The sequence below is a fragment of the Phyllobates terribilis genome, unplaced genomic scaffold (assembly GCF_046119375.1).
Source record: "Phyllobates terribilis strain yellow unplaced genomic scaffold, ASM4611937v1 Scaffold_7__3_contigs__length_470593459, whole genome shotgun sequence".
Classification (NCBI taxonomy): domain Eukaryota; kingdom Metazoa; phylum Chordata; class Amphibia; order Anura; family Dendrobatidae; genus Phyllobates; species Phyllobates terribilis.
Window position 1 is genome coordinate 215,684,026 of NW_027362767.1, and position 19,418 is coordinate 215,703,443.

Below are 19,418 nucleotides of genomic sequence, written 5' to 3' on the forward strand. Positions count from 1 at the left end.
GCAGGCAGGTAGCAGGTGGACGCTCCCAGGTGAGCAGGCAAGAGTCTCTGGACAGGCAGGTGGTCACAGCAAGTGATGGCTGAGCCTCTAGGTAGACTAGCAGGCAGGTAGCAGGTGGACGCTCCCAGGTGAGCGGGCAAGAGTCTCTGGACAGGCAGGTGGTCACAGCAGGTGACGGCAGAGCCACCAGGTAGGCTAGCAGGCAGGTAGCAGGTGGACGCTCCCAGGTGAGTGGGCAAGAGTCTCTGGACAGGCAGGTGGTCACAGCACGTGACGGCAGAGCCTCCAGGTAGGCTAGCAGGCAGGTAGCAGGCGGACGCTCCCAGGTGAGCGGGCAAGAGTCTCTGGACAGGCAGTTGGTCACAGCAAGTGACGGCTGAGCCTCCAGGTAGGCTAGCAGGCAGGTAGCAGGCGGACGCTCCCAGGTGAGCGGGCAAGAGTCTCTGGACAGGCAGGTGGTCACAGCAGGTGACGGCAGAGCCTCCAGGTAGGCTAGCAGGCAGGTAGCAGGCGGACGCTCCCAGGTGAGCGGGTAAGAGTCTCTGGACAGGCAGGTGGTCACAGAACGTGACGGCAGAGCCTCCAGGTAGGCTAGCAGGCAGGTAGCAGATGAGCGCTCCCAGGTGATCGGGCAATCAGATCCATAGACAGACTGGCAGGGCTGGTAGGCAGACTGTCGGACCGCAGGAATGTAAGTAGATAGACAAGTATCAGGCAGGTATCAAGCAGGAATCTGGCAGGTAACTGGCAGGTAACTGGCAGGTATCTGGTAACGGGACCTGAGGGCTGAAGCAGAGTGATAGGCTATGCAACAACATTGCTCGGGCACCTCCATTTTGGAGGAGGTGCCTTATATATGGTGAGGTCCTCCGGCCATTGGCCGGGGACTCCTTAGGACGGCGCGCGCGGCCCCTTTAAGAGAGGGGGAGCGCGCGCGCGCCCTAAGCACAGTGGCCGGGAAGCAGTGCGCGCTGCCAGCAGAGCGGGAGGAAGACGCCGGGCACGGAGCGGAGAGGTGAGGGGAACAGCGTCCCTGCCTAGCAGGAGGCAGGGACGCCGACGCTACATTCACCAACCTGCCTGGCAGGACTGAAGTGGCGGTCCATGAAGTGGACACCGGGAATCATGCCCCACTCCGGCGGACAGCCTATCGAATCTCCGATGAGGTGCAGCATGTCATGCGCCAGGAGGTCGAGGAGATGCTGAAGTTGGGGGTGATTAAGTGGTCCAAAAGCACGTGGGCCTCACCTGTAGTCCTGGTGCCAAAGAAGGACCGGACCACCCGGTTCTGTGTGGACTACAGGGGGCTCAACGCTATCACAGCCTCTGACGCACAACCAATGCCACGCATTGAGGAGCTGCTGGAGTGGTTAGCCAGCGCCAGCTATCTCTCCATTATGGATCTGAGTCGGGGATATTGGCAGATTCCCTTGATCCCCGGGGCCCAGGAGAAGTCCACCTTTATCACCCCCTTCGGATTGTATGAATCCACGGTCATGCCTTTTGGCATGAAAAATGCCCCTGCCACGTTCCAGCAAATGGTCAACCACCTGCTCCAGGGACTGGAGAGGTACGCAGTGGCGTACCTGGATGATATTACTGTCTTCAGTCCCACCTGGGAGGATCACCTCGAGCATCTGCAGCAGGTGCTCGGGCGCATTCACCAGGCGGGCTTGACCATTAAGCCAGGAAAGTGCCAGATGGGCATGAACGAGGTCCACTACCTGGGGCACCGGGGAGGTGGGGGTACTCTAAAGCCAGAGCCTGGGAAGGTGGATGCTATCATGTCCTGGCCCACCCCCAGGACCAAGTAGCAGGTGCAGTCCTTCTTGGGCACCACAGGGTACTATAAACGCTTTGTACAAGAATATAGTAGCCTTGCGAAGCCCTTGACAGACCTCACCAGGAGGAGCCTACCCCATTCAGTCAAATGGACAGATGAATGCGAGGTGGCCTTTCGGGCTTTGAAGACTGCCCTGAGCAGATCTCCTGTGCTAAAGGCAGTCGATGGCACACGGCCACTCTTCGTACAGACTGACGCCAGTGAGTTTGGCCTCGGTGCTGTACTCAGCCAGGTCGACTCGGGGAACCAAGAACACCCCGTGTTGTACTTAAGTCGGAAACTGCTGCCGAGGGAAGTGGCCTATTCCACCATAGAGAAGGAGTGCCTGGCCATTGTATGGGCCCTCAACCGTTTACAGCCTTACTTGTACGGGTGCCCCTTCACTGTCGTGACTGACCACAACCCCCTGAGTTGGCTGCACACCATGTCCTGTGCCAACGGAAGATTGTTACGCTGGAGCCTCACCCTCCAGCAGTACGACTTTACCGTTCAACACCGCAAAGGCAGCGAGCATGGCAATGCCGATGGGTTGTCAAGCTAATTCACGTTACCTAACGGGTACCCGATCCACCTGTTAAGCGATCAGTGGTGGCAGTATACCCGTATTTGTGTGATATTGTGGTTTGAGGGTGGCTGGACGGAGGTATATATACGTTCCTGGAAGGAACTGGTGGTATATATACGTCCTGTCACATCACGTGCCACAATAGTCGACATAAATAAGAGCAGCTGCGCCTGTGCTTATCCTCAGTCAATACCGTGTTTGACCAGCAGGATAAGGGGGCGCCAGAGGGCTGCAAGGTCTGACCAAGTGTGTTTTCCTGACACCCATGCTCCAGTTTGGCTGCCTCATGATATTGTCCGTCACCATGTTATGCTGCTCATCAAGACACTGGAAAATTGGCCTTATCCGCTCATCTTTTCAAAGTATAATTATTTTCAAAATGGTACATACCTTGTTGGAATTAGGCAGACCGTAAGGGGCCTCATAAGCAATAGATAGTTGAGTGACAGTGAGTAGCAGAGGGGCCAGATATGTGCGTATAAGTATTTTTTTTATTATTTAATATTTTCATGTCTTTTTACAGTTCAGAAAAATGTTCGCCAGCTGGTACCATTTTGCTGAATCCGTGCAAAAGTGAATTTAAAAAAAAAACGCATTTTGGTGAATGGCAGGTCACATATTGTTGTATTTACAGACCTGTCTTTCAAGGAAGAATATCATATAGATTAACCCAAAGTAACAAATTGGTTATCCCCCTACTTAAGTGTGAAGGATGGGGGAAAGTAATGGCAGCTTACCATTGTCATGAAAGCATGTATAGCTTTAACAACACACCTGACCCGCAGGTGGTCTAACCTTCTCAGCTGTAAAGCCAAAACTCACACCCCCACCAGCTTGGCTAGTATCCACAGGGGATATTGTACATCCTAGCCACACACCGGTTACATTTTCAAGATCTTTAGAACGGACCGAATGCCTTCCAGAGTCTCAATCCGTTCTAGGTCCCCAGGTTGGGGAAATAAGCTGAACAGCTAGTAGAAGCCGGGTAGAAAAGCCAAGTTTTGTCTCCAAATATAACGGGGTGCACGACCAGAACCAATGTCGCCAGAACAGCCGCTCTACGACCTTCTGTTTGGAAGTTCTGATCTTTCATAGGTTTGGGAGATGTAGCTACAAATCTCCAGGACCTTCCCGGGGGCAGAAAAGGGAGTGACCAATCAAGGTGATAAAGGCTTGTGTAAGTCCATGTTCTCTCTCTGACATGCTTGCTGTTCTCTACGAAAGTGGAGGCCACATCAATTAACGTGCGGTGAAGGAACTAGGGACCAGTTGGCAGCCCTTGCCTCCTGTGGCCCAGCACACACACATGATCCTACATCAAACTGGTAATTGACATGATTCTTCTGCTTATATCTTTTTACTTCATCTTTATTTGCATATCTGACCATTTTATATGTATAACCATTGTGCATATAGTGTATTGTCTAGTGTGCCCTTAAGACGATTAAATATCTAATCTAAGCTGCTCTTTTGTCTCGATCCCCGAATCCACACGTCCGTATTCTTGGTTTAACTTTCCATGCTACCGGGCCTGATTTCTGGCCCAATATAATCCCATTAACAGATCTGGCTTATATTTAACGATGAACTGGTGGCAGTCCTACCAGGCTGACCAGGCACTGTTTTATTGGTGCTAGTTAAAGGGGCCTCTCAGCCTGTCAGGGTTGTGGGTGAGTGAAGTGCAATATTAGTGACTGTGTGAGCCACATCCTCTCACTCCCCGTGCTGCCCTGGGCCGGTGTGGACAGGGGGTGTCTATGTAAAACTGTGCCAAGCTGATCTTACGTGTCCCCAGGGGATACAAAATGTCACATTGGTGCAATTGGGGAGTCCGTACCACGTGATCCTTGTGACATAATAGTGATGTCAGACGGGGTGGCAAGGTGCGGGTTCATCATATTAAGTATGCCAATAATAATCCCTGTAGTATTGCAATAGCACCAATTATGTAGAATACATGGGTAAGTCCAGACTTACCATTCCTTGAAGTTGGATAAGGACTCCAAGATAGGCTAGCAATACCCAGAGTGCAATCCACAGCCCAACCACTAGGTGTGAACAAACATAACATAGACATCATCATGCGACAATATCACAAAATCATATGATTTTTTTGTTTGTTTGTTTGTTTTTTAAAGCAAATAATCATGTATCTCAAATTGTATTGAGCCAAAAGTAAAGGTAAGGAAGGACACATGTATGTCCTCTTGGTTAATTGTCACTGAAAGATCTCTTTTTCTTTCAGGGTATGGTATTAAGACTAATTCTACTACAGTCATGTGGAAGGAAAGAGTCCTAACGAATGGAATGGAACTTCAGGATGGAAATTTAATTATTCCAAGTGATGGTCTATATTTTATTAATTGCCGACTTCACTATTGTATTAATGAATGTTTATCAACAGATGAAGAATTAAGTGCCAGCCTGAGAGTGAATGGAAGAGGGGAATATGAAGTGCTGAATACTGTCCTACAGACAAATAAGACAACCTGCAAGTTTTATACAGATCAACACCTGAGTCTTCACATAGAGCTGAACACTTCTAACAAATTATCCATCCAAACTAATTTCCCGGAATGGCTTAGCGATGAATCGTTAGCAGACAGCATTGTCTTTGAGGTATTCAAGGTATAAATGAAGGAAAACAAACTTTATACATCTTCCCCTTTGATGTTATTTCCTTCCTCAGTTTTCAGGGATGTAACATAATAGATTGTGATTCCATGGTATTCTGTAAGGAGCAGATCCCATTTTTATAGCTTTTAAAAAGGATGTCTCATAACAGCGACAGCTTTTCAAGCAAAAGTCGACATAAGAACAAGCTGATCATCAAGGCTCTGGATTCCCTAACCTCCACTAATCAACTGTTGTTACAAGAGGAACTACAAATGGCCAGACATGTAACAATAAATGGTGGCCATCAATAGCCTTTCATGTAATGCAACTCTGGAATGGATGGATTGGGTCCTCCAGAACACAAACTGCTCAAAAGTGAAGGTTTCCTTCCTACTTCATAAAGGGGGACCCCCACTTTGTCATCAGTATGAATTTACATGTGAAAAGCCACTTTAAATGGTGATTGGACCAGCAAGGCATAAATCAAAAGTACAGTATGTGCAAATTATAAGAAACTTTGTAAAATATTATCAGAGAAATGTGCTTCTTTCTCCACTTATGAACCATTTCTTTTCATACTCTGTCTTGAACTCATCACGTGCCATGAAAAACGACTCAAATCCATCTCTGTTCAAAGCAAGATGGACTGCCAGCCTGCTGAAGAATCAGATAGCAACTTCTATTAAACTTATAAGGAACCTGTCATGTTAAAAAAACTCTATTAACTTGCAGATATGGGGTTAATCTGCAGGTAAGTAGTGTTCTGAAGCTGCTCTGCGCCGGCACTGAGAGCCCCACTGCCGTTAGGAAATTAGGCTTATTCCTCCAAGCAGCCTTGGGCTTTCAGTCATAGGGTTGGGCCGGTGCGGAAACAGTCACCAATCAGGACACAGTGAGCAGCGGCTGTAACTGTGCCCCGGCACCGACTGACAGCCAGGTCAGCATTAGGTCTGGCTGTCAGTCAGTGCCAGGGGTATGGTTAAAGCCGCAGCTCACTATGTACTAAGCGGTGACTGAAGCTGCGCTGACTTCACCTCTATGACTGAAAGCCCGAGGCTGCCAGGAGGAATAAAGTTAATTTTCTCCTGGCAGCGGGACTTTCAGTTCATGACAGGTTCCCTTCAAAGAATAGTACTGAGCACTAGACAGCAGCAACTGGTGCTGCAGCTTCTACAAAATGTTTTATCTGTCTCAGTGCTGGATTCCCAGCCACACAGCTCGGCACCGTTGCTCTCTTCAGTGACTGATAATAGGCTCAATAAAAAGTGTATGAGTCCAATAAAAAGTGTATGAGTCTGTCATCAGTCTCAGGGGACAGCAGTGTCAGTAGGGGGTCTCAAATCAAATTTTCTGATATACCTTTATGACATGTCAAGAAAATTTGTAAAAAGTGCAGTTACTTTTTAAGTTCCTTCGATATTTGTAATCCAATACTAATTGTCGTGGCAGTACCCATAATAAACAATTACAAAATATATTATATTACAAGGTTCTTAAAGTAATACTTTACTTTTGATTGACTCTTTAGTTACCAAATAGAAAATGTTCTCAAAACACATTGTCCAGGAATAAATATTTTCTGCATTTTACCTGGACTTTCCTAACTTTCTACTGGCAACACATCCTATTACAGTTTGTAGTTTACATACATTTCATGTAGAATATGTTGCATCTGTGTAATATGTATTCACTGTCTTTTTCTCTTTGCCACTTAACCTAGATTTACACTTCATTTGACAATTTTGTAACCAGGTTTTTGCTACCTAATCTGAGTGCAGCATATTGTAGAAACAGAGACCCTGATTCCGGTGATGTGTCACTTACTGGGCTGCTTGCTCTAGTTTTGATCAATTTATTGTTTTATTAGTATAAGTTTAGCACTAAAGGACTAGTAAATCTGCTGCCATGTAGTCCTCCATATTCATGATCTCTGTATAACCCCGTCCCCAGCACTGATTGGCAGCTTTCTGACTATGCACAGTGTAAAAAGAAAGCTGCCAATCAGGAGTGTGGGCGGGGTTATACAGAGCTCAGCATTCAGGGAAATGCTAGATCTGACACAGATAAAACAGTGATTTTATCAAAACTGCAGAAAGGAGCCCAGTTAGTGATTCATCACAGGAATCGGGGTCTCTGCTCCTACATCATGCTGCTTTCAGATGGGGTAACAAAAACCTGGTGAAATTCTCATTTTTATTAACAAATGTAGGTGACTACACTTTCAGTAAGATCCTATATCCTGCATTTTACCCTAGACAGATAAAAACTCTCTGAACATGGCAGATTTATATTTAAAAAAAACAGAGATGAACGAATGGATAAGATGCAAATTGAATTTGTGTAGAATTTTGGGAATTTTCAAAATAGAGCAAATTGTGATTTGATTCGCCCAAATTTGCTAAAATGGCCCCAGGCATTTTACATATTACAGAAGATTGCATGAGCCAGAGAAGGATCACAATACCATGGGGTGTGGCCTGCTTCCTCATAATGCTTTGCAGCTATCTCATCACATGGTATAGCACAGCGAATTAGGTAGGGCTATCATTGGCTGTATAAAAGCAGAAGCAGGGAATGCAGCAGCCATTTTGCTGTGAATCTGGATAATGAGAAGAAGTCACAGCTCACAGCTTTGCAATACAAATAGGAAGAGAAGACATAAAACAGAAGAAACTGTACAGATAGTGTGTGACAACACAGCTATGAAGATTAGTGTGTGAGTAGGAAACTAGAATAGTTATGCACGTCTAGGATTTAGGAATATTGTTAATTTGCAGTGAATCAATTTGCTGTAGATTGAATTTTCGGGTAAAATTAAGCAAACCAGAGAAATTCAAATAAAAAAAAAATCAATTATGTCTAAACAAAGCCCTTAATGTCTGAATTTTATATTCATCTGTAGGACCACAGAGAATATTGGATATACGAGGGTGTGTCACCAGATGTCATAATACAAGATACAGAGATTACTAATTGAATCTTTTAGACCTGATGAAGATGGTGTATTCATTTTGAAAATTGATGACAGGATAGTTGTATAATAAACTAACCCTCCTCCCACCGAGCTTGACTGACAGGTCCTCAATGTCCCCTTGTCACCGAGACTAATATTACATGTTCCTATTATCAAAACCTAAAAATCTATAGGAATGTTGCTTGTGTCTGCCAAGGTGTGAAATGAAGGTTTCTTCATTGCACCCCCATTTCCAATATTTACTATGCAGACCAAAAATGATTTCTTATATTGCTTACTCCGAAGCTTTAGATGGAAGTTGGTTTTATTTAGAGTAATAACTATTTAACAAAGAACATGCAAGAAAAACCTGAATGCAATTTATATCATCTAAAAAAATAACTATATAATCTGAAAACATTTCCACATTATACCCTCCATAACATTGAACTTGGAACCCCAAGAATAAAAAGTTGCTGCTGGCAGCTTCCTTTGCAGTTTCCAATTTATGATGTTCCCAGATGTATTATTTGGTCATAAAACCAATGAGGCTCGGACTGGCCGATCAGAACAGGTGAATTCCCCGGTGGACCCCTCTGGAGTAGATCTCTTATACCCCCCAACCCCAAAATGAGCAGTAGTTGGTGCAATACATTTAATTCACTATGTACAGACAAAATCTGCTTCTCATCATTCATTCAACAATAGCAGAGGTAAATATGTGAAAGAGGGTAATGTAATATTTGTATGTAGTTGAAAACTGTGTCCCGAGCGTTGATGTTACTGGTGGACCATTGTCATCCCAGTTTAACACTGGTACCAATGGTACAGCTGTTTTTACAAAGTGTTCCAGGGCCCATTTTTCATGCCAGGCTACATTTTGCTCGTGCTACTGTGAGCAGCCTGCATGGCCTAAATGTGCTACCATGGCCTGCAGCGTCTCCAGACTTGTCTCTCATTGAGCACATCTAGGACATCATTGATCATCAAAGTCAGCTGCCAGTAGTGGATCTTCATGATTTGTGTGCCCAAATTCATTCAGCGTGGCAGAATATTCCTCAGGCAACCATTAATAACACACCAAGGTGTGTAAGTGAGGGGATTTCAACATGTGGAGCTTATACTCGACACTGAATAAATCGAGATTTTTTGAAAGTTTTATTTCCATTTTTTTATCATATACATATAATTAACCTATCTATCCATCCTGTGATTTCCATAACTCCACGACTTTTCCTTCTTGGTGTTGCAGTTTCAATGTTGAGGAGTGCATTTGTCCCATACTGTCCATGGCTTCCATTTTCACAGAATACACAATGCATATGCTGTACTACTAGATGTTATGATCCACCATGATTTTCCATTTAAATGAACACTGAACCTAGAAATGAATATGTAAAAAAAATATATATATATATGATATCCTTCACTGTAAGTCTGCAGAATTTTCTGAATGATCGTAAAACAGTCATTCTTGTAGAAATCCTGCAGGGAACAAAGGAGTGAATCTCCTGTTGATCAGTAGTATGGTTGGTTGGTGGTCAGTCCAAGACACACCCTCTAAGAAAACTTTACACCTCCTGCATGCAGGACATTGGGAGGGAGGCTTCTGCTGCATGCAAGTTAGAGTCAGGACAGTGAGAAGGAGGAACATGGCTGGGATTTTGAAACACAGAGAAGATTTATTTTTAAACCTGATAGTTTTTAATAGAGGAGTTGCTGAAATAATTTTTGGACACTAACATAGCTATAAATGGTCCATTTTGTTTTTCATTGATAATTTTTTTCTCTTTTTTTCTCCTGGATATATTAGTTGAGAATGCTGTGTTATTCTGACAGTCAAAAATCAATTAAGATCTATCAAAATAAAACTAATGCAAGTGTGAACAGAGCTTATAGTGTGTGCATGGAAATGTGGAAAAGATGTACCTTTAGAAGATCTTGAAGGATAATCTGCATATCAATGGATGGTCATGGAGAATGGAGATCACGGAAAAGAAATGTAGTACAAGGTGCTCCTTGTTATTCCAAAACCATTGTTCATTGTTCAGTCACCTGGTACAATAAAATGATTGGTGATATCATGCAGTGAAGAATTGGGATCCAGATCTGTGTTGTCAAATTGATTTTTGTAATCTTTTACGGTGTCTTTGAGACTCTAAGAAAAGTCTTCATCTGAATCTACCGCAGAAAAAAGTAGAGGACCATGGGAGCTCAATTGAATAGTATCATTAAGGCCTCAGTCACATGTCTATGAGTCTTGATGTACACCAAAATTTGGTCCAAAAAAGATAAGAACAGGTGGTTCTTTCTGAGCTGCTGATGGAAACCAGGAATATTCCAGGACAGTCAATAAATACTTGATGCGGTTTTATTTTCTACGCATTTCGAAATCATCCGATTTCAGATGTCAGTCTCGATAAAGATTATAAGGAAAGGCTCATCTTTTTTCCTGATTATCTTTATTAAGAGTAGATAATAAAAATGCATCAAGTATTTATTGAGCCTCTTGGAATATTCCAGGTTTCCATCAGTAGCGCAGAGGAACCACCTCTTCTTATGTTTTTTGGTTATCTATGGTTTTTCAAACCCGTGGATCTTCAGCATCTGGTCTTCTCAAAGCTGTAGTATTGTTGCATATTATATAACTCCACCATAAGACCAAATCTCTGCCCTCCACTGGACCCTTCAATACCGGATAAGACCCTATTTGCGCTTTTGTTCCCCGGCTTCCTTCTCCAAAAATTGGTCTAAGTGTCATCAGTGTTTTGGATCCAATTATCTTTGCAACGTTAATCATAGGCAGCACATGGACTGCACACTAATGCCATCCATGTGCTGTCGTTGGGTTTCACAAAGCCATAGACTTCTGTGGGTAATTTTGATCTGTTTTACATCTTATTTTGATCAAAAATGGACATGTCTCCATGATTTTTATATAGTCTGCAAAAAACATGGACATGTGAACAGCCCCATAGACATTATTGGGCATGTATTCTATCCATGAGAATCATGGATAGAACATATACAGTACAGAGGCATCAAAACTATGAATTAACACATGTGGAATTATATACTTAACAAAAAAGTGTGAAACAACTGAAAATATGTCTTATATTCTAGGTTCTTCAAAGTAGCCACCTTTTGCTTTGATGACTTTGTGAATGTACAATTTTCATAGTCATGAAAATACAGAAAAATCTTTAAATGAGAAGGTGTGTCCAAACTTTTGGTCTGTACTATACGTAATTCACAGACGTCTGAATAAAGCCTGATACAGAAATGTTCAAAAATATATACATTCTCTAAATAGTCACCTTGTGAGCTTAGCAATTAGCATAACAATATACAGACTATATCTGTTTCCTTTCCTGATCAGCTTCATTGTCCATAATATAAATAATGCATAATACAAAATTGAATATTTTTGGCACTGTCTAGGTTACTGAACGCAGTCTTCTTTCTTCCAACAGTTAAGTTACTTATTCTTCATTTCCCATTATAATATAAAAAGCAGCATAAAAAATATACAGTATATGAGTCTATAAGAACAATCGTGTGTTCGTTCCTGTACCAGGAACTTGATCAGGTTCTAGATTAAAGTCTTCATCGGAGTAAAATAAGAACCAGTCCTCATTGTTGTCTGGGTTTTGACTGTTGACTATGATTAAGCACATCCTCTCAGCAGCCACAAGGGTCAATCTGAACTGCATTTTTCGGAATACAATCAGAGCTCCCATGGTTACCACTATCTATACCCGTTCCTAGTAAAGGTTTGATTACAAGTTCCATGTGCTGAGTGATTGCCAGATCGCTTCCTCCGAGACTCTTCTCCGTTGACCTTTTTTGAGGCAGTTTTCTGTTTGACATTTTAGCATAACGGTAAAATTTATTTAAGAAGGAAAGGAAGTCCAGATATAGGTAAACTCCTAAATACATAAGAACAACATTATATATTGTGAGGAGGGGGAAATCAACGAAAAGTCTTACAGCATATAGTCGTTTTATAGGAATTTTAATAATGTATCATTTTGGTGGAATTTTTGTCTTTTTTGTTTCCCTTTTTTCTAACAATTTTTGAATAGAACTTTTTATACTAAATTTCATCTCTCATGTCATTTTATGATTGTTTTTATTTTTTATGGACAGGTTTTATTAGCGAATCACAGTTCACATTAACATAATCCCTAGTGTAAATCTAAATATGCATATTGCTCATCACAAACCAATACGTCTAGGGTAAGGTATACATAGTATTTAATTTTCTGCTGGATTCTTTATGAAAAAAGAATCATGTCAAGCACCAGATTACTTATTACGGAGCTGCGCTTTTATAAGGGTGGGTGGACTGCTGTCGTCACGTTCCTATCCCTGAAGACACCAATTTTGTTACTGTGATGTAAAGTGTAATGTGAATAGTGTAAATATTGTGTAATATGAATTGTAATGTATTGTGCTCCTGTATACTGTGTGGTAATGTAAGGTAAGTAATACTGTGATATAATGCGTTAGTATGTGCATAGTTTAGGAATAGTGATGAGCGAGCTCGGGTCGAGCAAATTGGAATACTCGGGTGCTCGACCCGAGCAACGAGCCCAATGTAAGTCTATGGGAAACTCGAGCATTTTTCAGGCGGCTCCCCCCGGCGGTCTGCAGAGGCCTAAAAATTGCCCAAATCGATGGGAACAGTGCTCAAATGACATGGGAACAGCATGGGGAAGACCCCTGGAAGCATCTCTGACTCCCAGGTCACTGCTGTCAGCAACGTGGTCAGAGGTATTACGCCACTTTTACGGACTCACAATAAAACATACAAAAACTGTTAAGGAACATCCTTTCCAGGGTAATGACTTGTATAGAAGGCAAAATAAATAACCAAAAACAAAAATACTCCTCCACAACTTGGGCTATGTTCACATGTAGCGTTTTTGATGCGTTTTTGCACTTTTGCATTGCTTTCAACCAAGACAAATGCATTCACCAGGAAATTTCATTTTAACATTTTACAACCTTACCTGGCCATGTGGTGTGTGACACATCATCAGACACATGCATACAGTGCAGAAAAGACATGGGAACAGCATGGGGAAGACCTCTGGAAGCATCTCTGACTCCCAGTTCACTGCCTAAAAGTGTGCCCATCATAAGTGATCCTTGGCGCATGCGAAGATGCCTCCCGCCATGCACCTGTCATTGCAGACTTGCAACAATAACCATCCATGCCCTTGTCCCACTGCAGCGTTCAGTTGTCCCTACCCCATTCCTTGGAATGCAAGCGCAAATAGGCAGGCAGCCACCCACAGGCTGCAATACTATACTGGCAAATTTTTGACAGCTGCTTGCACTTGAAATGTGGCCTTTTAGGCTCGTGGAGGCGGAAGCTTTTCATAACCTCATGCCGCCGGCAGCTTGGTGTTCATACTCGGTCTTCAGACGCCACTATATTTCCTGGTATCGCTTCCACCGTCCACAAGCACGGGTCCCACAACATTACCAGTGCCCTCCCCAGTTCACTTACTGGGAAGGACCGCCTAACCACAAACACGTGGACAGGTGAATGTGGCCATGGACGGTATGGAGCCAGTCCACAACTTTTTTTGCTAAGAGCTGTATTTAGCTCGGTGAAAGGACTGGCATAGAGGGAAACCGTATCTACCCGGTGTGTCATTTCTCCCAGGAAGTCCTGTAATTGAGCTTGTTGCACAAGCAATGGCAGCTCATCCAACATCAACTCGCACTTGTCGGTGGTGCTTTGACACACACACATCTTTCTTTGTGCATTTAATTTCTTGAATACAGAGTGGGACAATGGCCTGATCTGTAATGCGGTTTGAGGAATAACATGCATAAGCATGGCCGATCCACATTAAAAAAGCAGCCATAGAGTGTCCGGGAACCTTCCCCCACACTTTTCTTAGCCAGGGCTGCTTTTCGGCAGGGTTGTGTAATAGTGGGGAAGGATGTAGCCTTCCATAGGCACTGAAGTAGTTAAGGAAAATGTTCCCTTAGTTAATCCTCTCTGAACTGTGGTAGGCCAAGCTAAGGGGTTAGCTTCAGTGGTCCAGTCAGTAGAGAAGAGGGGGAACTTAGTGCTCGGATCAAGCCTTGAGTGATATAGAGCTTGTTCCTGGCATAATTCATTGTGGGCTGCAGTACCTGTAAACAGCCACAAGATGCCACTGTACTGGGTGCAGATGTCAGGTTGAGCCTGCTAGCAGTGTTACAGACAGGGATGAGTTAATGTTGTGTGATGACAGCTCACTGAGGGTGGGCACATTAGGAAAATCTCTGTTTAGTTTCCAGAATCAGGAAGTGATTCTTCATTAAGAGACAGTACGGGGAATCGTGCGGGCAGCCTGAATATAAGTGGCTGCTAGGGTAGACGGGAGCTCCATACCCTCAGACAGTGGGATCACCAGTGTGAAAGCCTCCCTACGCAAGAGCAAGAGTCCTGTAAGCTGGCCGGAGAAACTCAACAGAGAAGTATTGAGGACCCGGGGCACTTCTAGTCTGCAGGAAGCAGAGGATGTTAAATAGGACTCCAGGCTAAGACGTGGGGGAGATATCAGATCCAGATCACTGTTGGTGTTACAGAAGAGTCTCTGTCGGGCTAGAGATAGAGTCACGGAGATGCTTCGCTTAAAGAGGGAACCAGGGCTGAAGGAGTTACCAGCACCTGTGAGAGAGATGATAACCTGTCGGGCCTTATCCATTATATCTGCCTGTAAATATTGTACATATTCCTCTTCCCCAAGTAAAGTCCAAGTTCTGGTTAAGAACCTCGTGTCCTCTGAAATTATTGCTGCCCTGGTCACAGAAGAAAAATGCCTTGAGACAGCCACGATCGCATGGCTTGAAGTAAGTGAAGAGCACTACGTACACAGCCACACTTCAGAGGGAGGACACGTATTGTCTGTAGGGTGCCATAGCGAGAGGGAGCTACAGCTCGCCCACGACTACCTCGCTGGGGCACCTTACAGTTGGACGGGCCCACCAGAGAACCGGAGACTCCTCCGGCGGGCCCTGGCTTCTCCTTCAGGAGAGTTCATACTGCCGAGGTGAGGCCATGATGATGATAGAGGCCACCATCTGCTTAGTTTTCTGTTACTTGGAATGCAAGTGCAAGTATGCAGCCAGCCACCCACCCACAGGCTGCAACACTAAACTGCCAGATTTCTGGGCTGCTCGGTCCCCAGCCGCCACTATATTTCCCGGGATCGCCTCCGCCTTCCAAAAACACGGGTCCCACAACATTACCCGTGCCCTCCCCAGTGCACTTACTGGGAAGGACCGCCTAACCACAAACATGTGGACAGGTGAATGTGGCCAGGGACAGTTCAGAGCCAGTCCACAACTTTTTTTTGCTGACAGTTGTATTTAGCTTGGTGAAAGGACTGGCATAGAGGGAAACCCTATCTACCCTGCGTGTCATTTCTCCCAGGAAGTCCTCTAAAGCTGCTTGTACTTGAAATGTGGCCTGAACATTACTGCTGGTACTTTTCTGTGGGAATTTGCTTGCCTACTACCAGCCTGGAATATTTCCAGCAAACTATGGTGCGACGCCATGGTATTAGCACTGCCCCCAGTACCAGTAGCGAAGCCATCCCCAATTTACTTCTCAGGAATTTTATTTGGTAGACTGAGCGTCTGCCCAAATACATTTTCTCACAAAGGAGCTGAAGATAGAGTGGCCGTAGGTGCAAGTTTCTCCAGCCTGTTAGATATTAGAGGGTAAACGGCAGCACATTGGATCAGTGGTTAGCACTGAAGCCTTGCAGTGCCAGGATCCTGGGTTCAAATCCCAGCAGGGACAACATCTCCAAGGACTTTGTATGTTCTCCCCGTGTTTGCGTGTGTTTCCTCCTCAGTAAAAAAGCTGCCATAGAGTGTCCGGGAACCTTCCTACACACTTTTCTTAGCCAGGACTGCTTCTTGGCAGGGTTGGACGGTCCTACCAGAAAATCCTCTGGTGTGCCTTGGCTTCTACCTCAGGAGAGTTCATGATAGCGCTAACTTTGCAGCTGCTATGGGGCTCTTGAGTGGGGGAGAAAGGTTAGCGCTCAGAATCAAATCCTCTGGTGGGCACAATGTTTTTCAATCTTAAACAGCTTCTCAGTGGGAGTTGTATTTCACCACAGCCATATTCTTTAGCTCGGTGAAAGGACTGGCATAGACGGAAACTGCATCTACCCCATGTAGCATCGGCGTCTCTGCCCCGTAGTAGGCAGAGACGCCGTCCCTCTCACCTCCCCGCTCCTGGCGCGGCGTCCTCCAGTGCTTCTCTCCCCGCTGCTTCCGGCACGCGCTCCTTCCCCGGCAGTGTGCTTAGGGCGCGTGCGCGCACGCTCCCCCTCTCTTAAAGGGACCGCGCGCGCCGTCCTAAGGAGTCCCCGGCCAATTGCCGGAGGACCTTCCATATTTAAGGCACCTCCTCCAAAATGGAGGTGCCCGAGCAATGTTGTTGCAAAGCCTTCACTCTGCTTCAGCCCTCAGGTCCCGTTACCAGTTACCTGCCAGTCACCTGCCAGATTCCTGCCTGTTTCCTGCCAGTCACCTGCCAGATTCCTGCTTGATACCCGCCTGATATCCGTTTACCTGCTTGCAAGCCTGCGGTCCGACGGTCTGCCTTCCGACACCTGTCAGTCTGTCTATGGACCAGCGTGCCCGCTCACCTGGGAGCGCTCATCTGCTACCTGCCTGCTAGCCTACCTGGAGGCTCCGCCGTCACTTGCCGTGACCACCTGCCTGTCCAGAGACTCTTGCCTGCTCACCTGGGAGCGCTCACCTGCTACCTGTCTGCTAGCCTACCTGGAGGCTCTGCCGTCACTTGCTGTGACCACCTGACTGTCCAGAGACTCTTGCCCGCTCACCTGGGAGCGCTCACCTGCTACCTGCCTGCTAGCCTACCTGGAGGCTCTGCCGTCACTTGCCGTGACCTCCTGCCTGTCCAAAGACTCTTGCCCGCTCACCTGGGAGCGCTCACCAGCCACCTGCCTGCTGTCCTTCTACCCAGAGACTGTCCCTGTCACTTGCCGTGAGTACCCGTCCTTCTACTCAGAGACTGTCCCTGTCACTTGCTGTGACTACCTGCCCTTCTACCCAGAGACTGTCCCTGTCACTTGCCGTGACTACCTGCCCTTCTACCCAGAGACTGTCCCTGTCACTTGCCGTGACTACCTGCCCGTCTTCCCTGGGAGTCACCTGCTTCCTTACAAGGACCGCCCCCTTGTATAGTTGCTCAGAGGTTCCGCCTCCCAGACCCGTTACAGTTTGCTCGGGCCATGGAACCCGGTGGCCCCCAGATCTCCGATCTGCACCAGGAAGTCTTACGTCAGAAAACTCAGCAGGAGGTGGTACTGTCCTATCTACGGTCCGTTAACTCTCGTCTAGGTGCATTGTGTGACTTGTCTATGTCTACCTCTGGTCCAGCCATGCCCATTCCTGCGGTACCGCAATCCAGTCCCTTCATGGTACCCGACTATGGACCTCGGCTTCTGGCACCTCCACGCTTTGCCGGCGAACCTACTTTAGCTCGGGTTTCATAAACCAGTGCACCCTGCACTTTGAGCTATTGGCATACCAGTTCATCTCCGACCGGGCCAAGGTGGCCTTCATCATGTCCCATCTTACTGGGGAGGCACTGGCATGGCTAAATCCCCTGTGGGAGAGAGAGGATCCCCTGGTGTCCGACCTGACGTCTTTCCTCGCTGCTTTCCGGAAAGTCTTCGATGAACCTGGACGGAAAACCTCTTCTGCCTCCTCTCTGCTACGTCTCCGCCAAGGGAGTCTCACCGTGGGCCAATATGCTATACGGTTCCGCACCCTCGCTTCTGAGCTTGCCTGGGAAAATGAGGCTCTGGTGTCCGTCTTCTGGGAGGGTCTTTCCGGTCGGATTAAGGACGAGTTAGCTGGTCGGGACATTCCTACCACTCTGGATGACCTGGTGTCACTAGCTACCCGGATTGGCATCCGGTTCCAAGAACGTGCCAAAGAGACTACCTGGGAGAAAGACTTTTCTTGCTCTGCTCCTACTTCCCTGAGACCTGCCTCTCAATCAGTCACTCCGCGGGCGCTCTCGCCTGAACCTGTGCAGATCGACCAGACCAAGATGGTCAGATCTCGCCAAGAATCTCGCCGAGCCAAGGGAAGCTGTTTCTATTGTGGCAGTATGGAGCACTTCATCCGTTCCTGCCCGGAGAAGCCGGGAAACGCCAGTGTCTAGGACCGCTCGGAGAGGTCGTCCTAGACAAAAGTAAGCCCTCTCCGTCTCTGACTTTACCGGTCTCTATTGCTTGGGGAGAAAACCGTCACTTTGAACTCGCCCACCTGGATTCTGGAGCTGCTGGAAACCTCATCTCCCAGTCTCTGGTAGAGAGATACGGTATTCCCACCAAGTCCCTGGCTGAACCATTATCAGTTGCCTCCGTGGATGGAAGACTTCTCTCGGAGACCATCCTGCTCGTCACTGAGCCCATAACCCTGCAGGTGGGAATGCTGCACTCTGAGGAAATCTCATTCCATGTGTTGTCTGGACTTTCTCACTCCCTGTTGCTAGGTCTACCTTGGCTCCAGACACACGAACCCGTATTGAACTGGCGATCTGGTGAAGTACTCCGATGGGGTCCAGACTGCCGTAGGACCTGCCTGGTTCCAGTCCGCCCAGCTCGCCCTCCGCCTACTCCAGCTAATTTACCAGGTCTCCCGGCTCCTTACTGGCCCTATGCAGACGTCTTCGGTAAGAAGGAAGCAGAGACGTTGCCACCCCATAGGCCATATGACTGCCCGATCGACCTGGTACCTGGCACCACTCCTCCCCGTGGGCGTATCTACCCGTTGTCTGCAGCCGAGACCCGGGCCATGTCTGAGTACATTGAAGAGAATCTGGCTAGGGGATTTATCCGGAAATCTACCTCCCCGGCTGGAGCCGGATTCTTCTTTGTCAAAAAGAAAGACGGCTCGCTACGCCCCTGTATTGACTATAGAGGACTCAATCAGATCACGGTTAAAAATAAATATCCCCTTCCGCTCATCTCTGAGTTATTTGATCGTCTTAAAGGCGCCAGGATCTTCTCCAAGCTGGATCTAGGTGGAGCGTATAACCTGGTCCGTATCCGTCAGGGAGACGAGTGGAAAACAGCATTTAATACCCGGGACGGACACTATGAGTACCGTGTGATGCCCTTCGGTCTCTGCAATGCTCCCGCCGTCTTCCAAGAACTGGTCAACGACATCTTCCGTGACCTTCTTTACTCCTGCGTGGTGGTATGCCTGGACGACATCTTGGTCTTCTCTCCGGATCTTCCCACACACTGGAGGGATGTTCATCAGGTCCTGCTTAGGCTCAGGCAGAACCACCTCTATGCTAAATACGAGAAGTGCCTTTTTGAGCAGACCTCTCTTCCTTTCCTGGGCTATGTTATCTCCCAGACGGGCTTGCGAAT

At 46.4% G+C, this 19,418-nt stretch overlaps 1 protein-coding gene across 1 annotated transcript in view; it reads left to right on the forward strand.

Moving 5' to 3' along the window:
- The window catches only part of TNFSF8 (TNF superfamily member 8), a 31,995-nt gene extending 26,273 nt beyond the window's left edge, over positions 1-5,722 (forward strand). The window contains exon 3 of the mRNA XM_073637751.1: positions 4,654-5,722. Within this exon, the coding sequence (XP_073493852.1) occupies positions 4,686-5,042 (357 nt within the window). The 5' untranslated portion in view covers positions 4,654-4,685 and the 3' untranslated portion in view covers positions 5,043-5,722. The remainder of the gene's footprint in view (positions 1-4,653) is intronic.
- Positions 5,723-19,418: the final 13,696 nt, after the last annotated feature.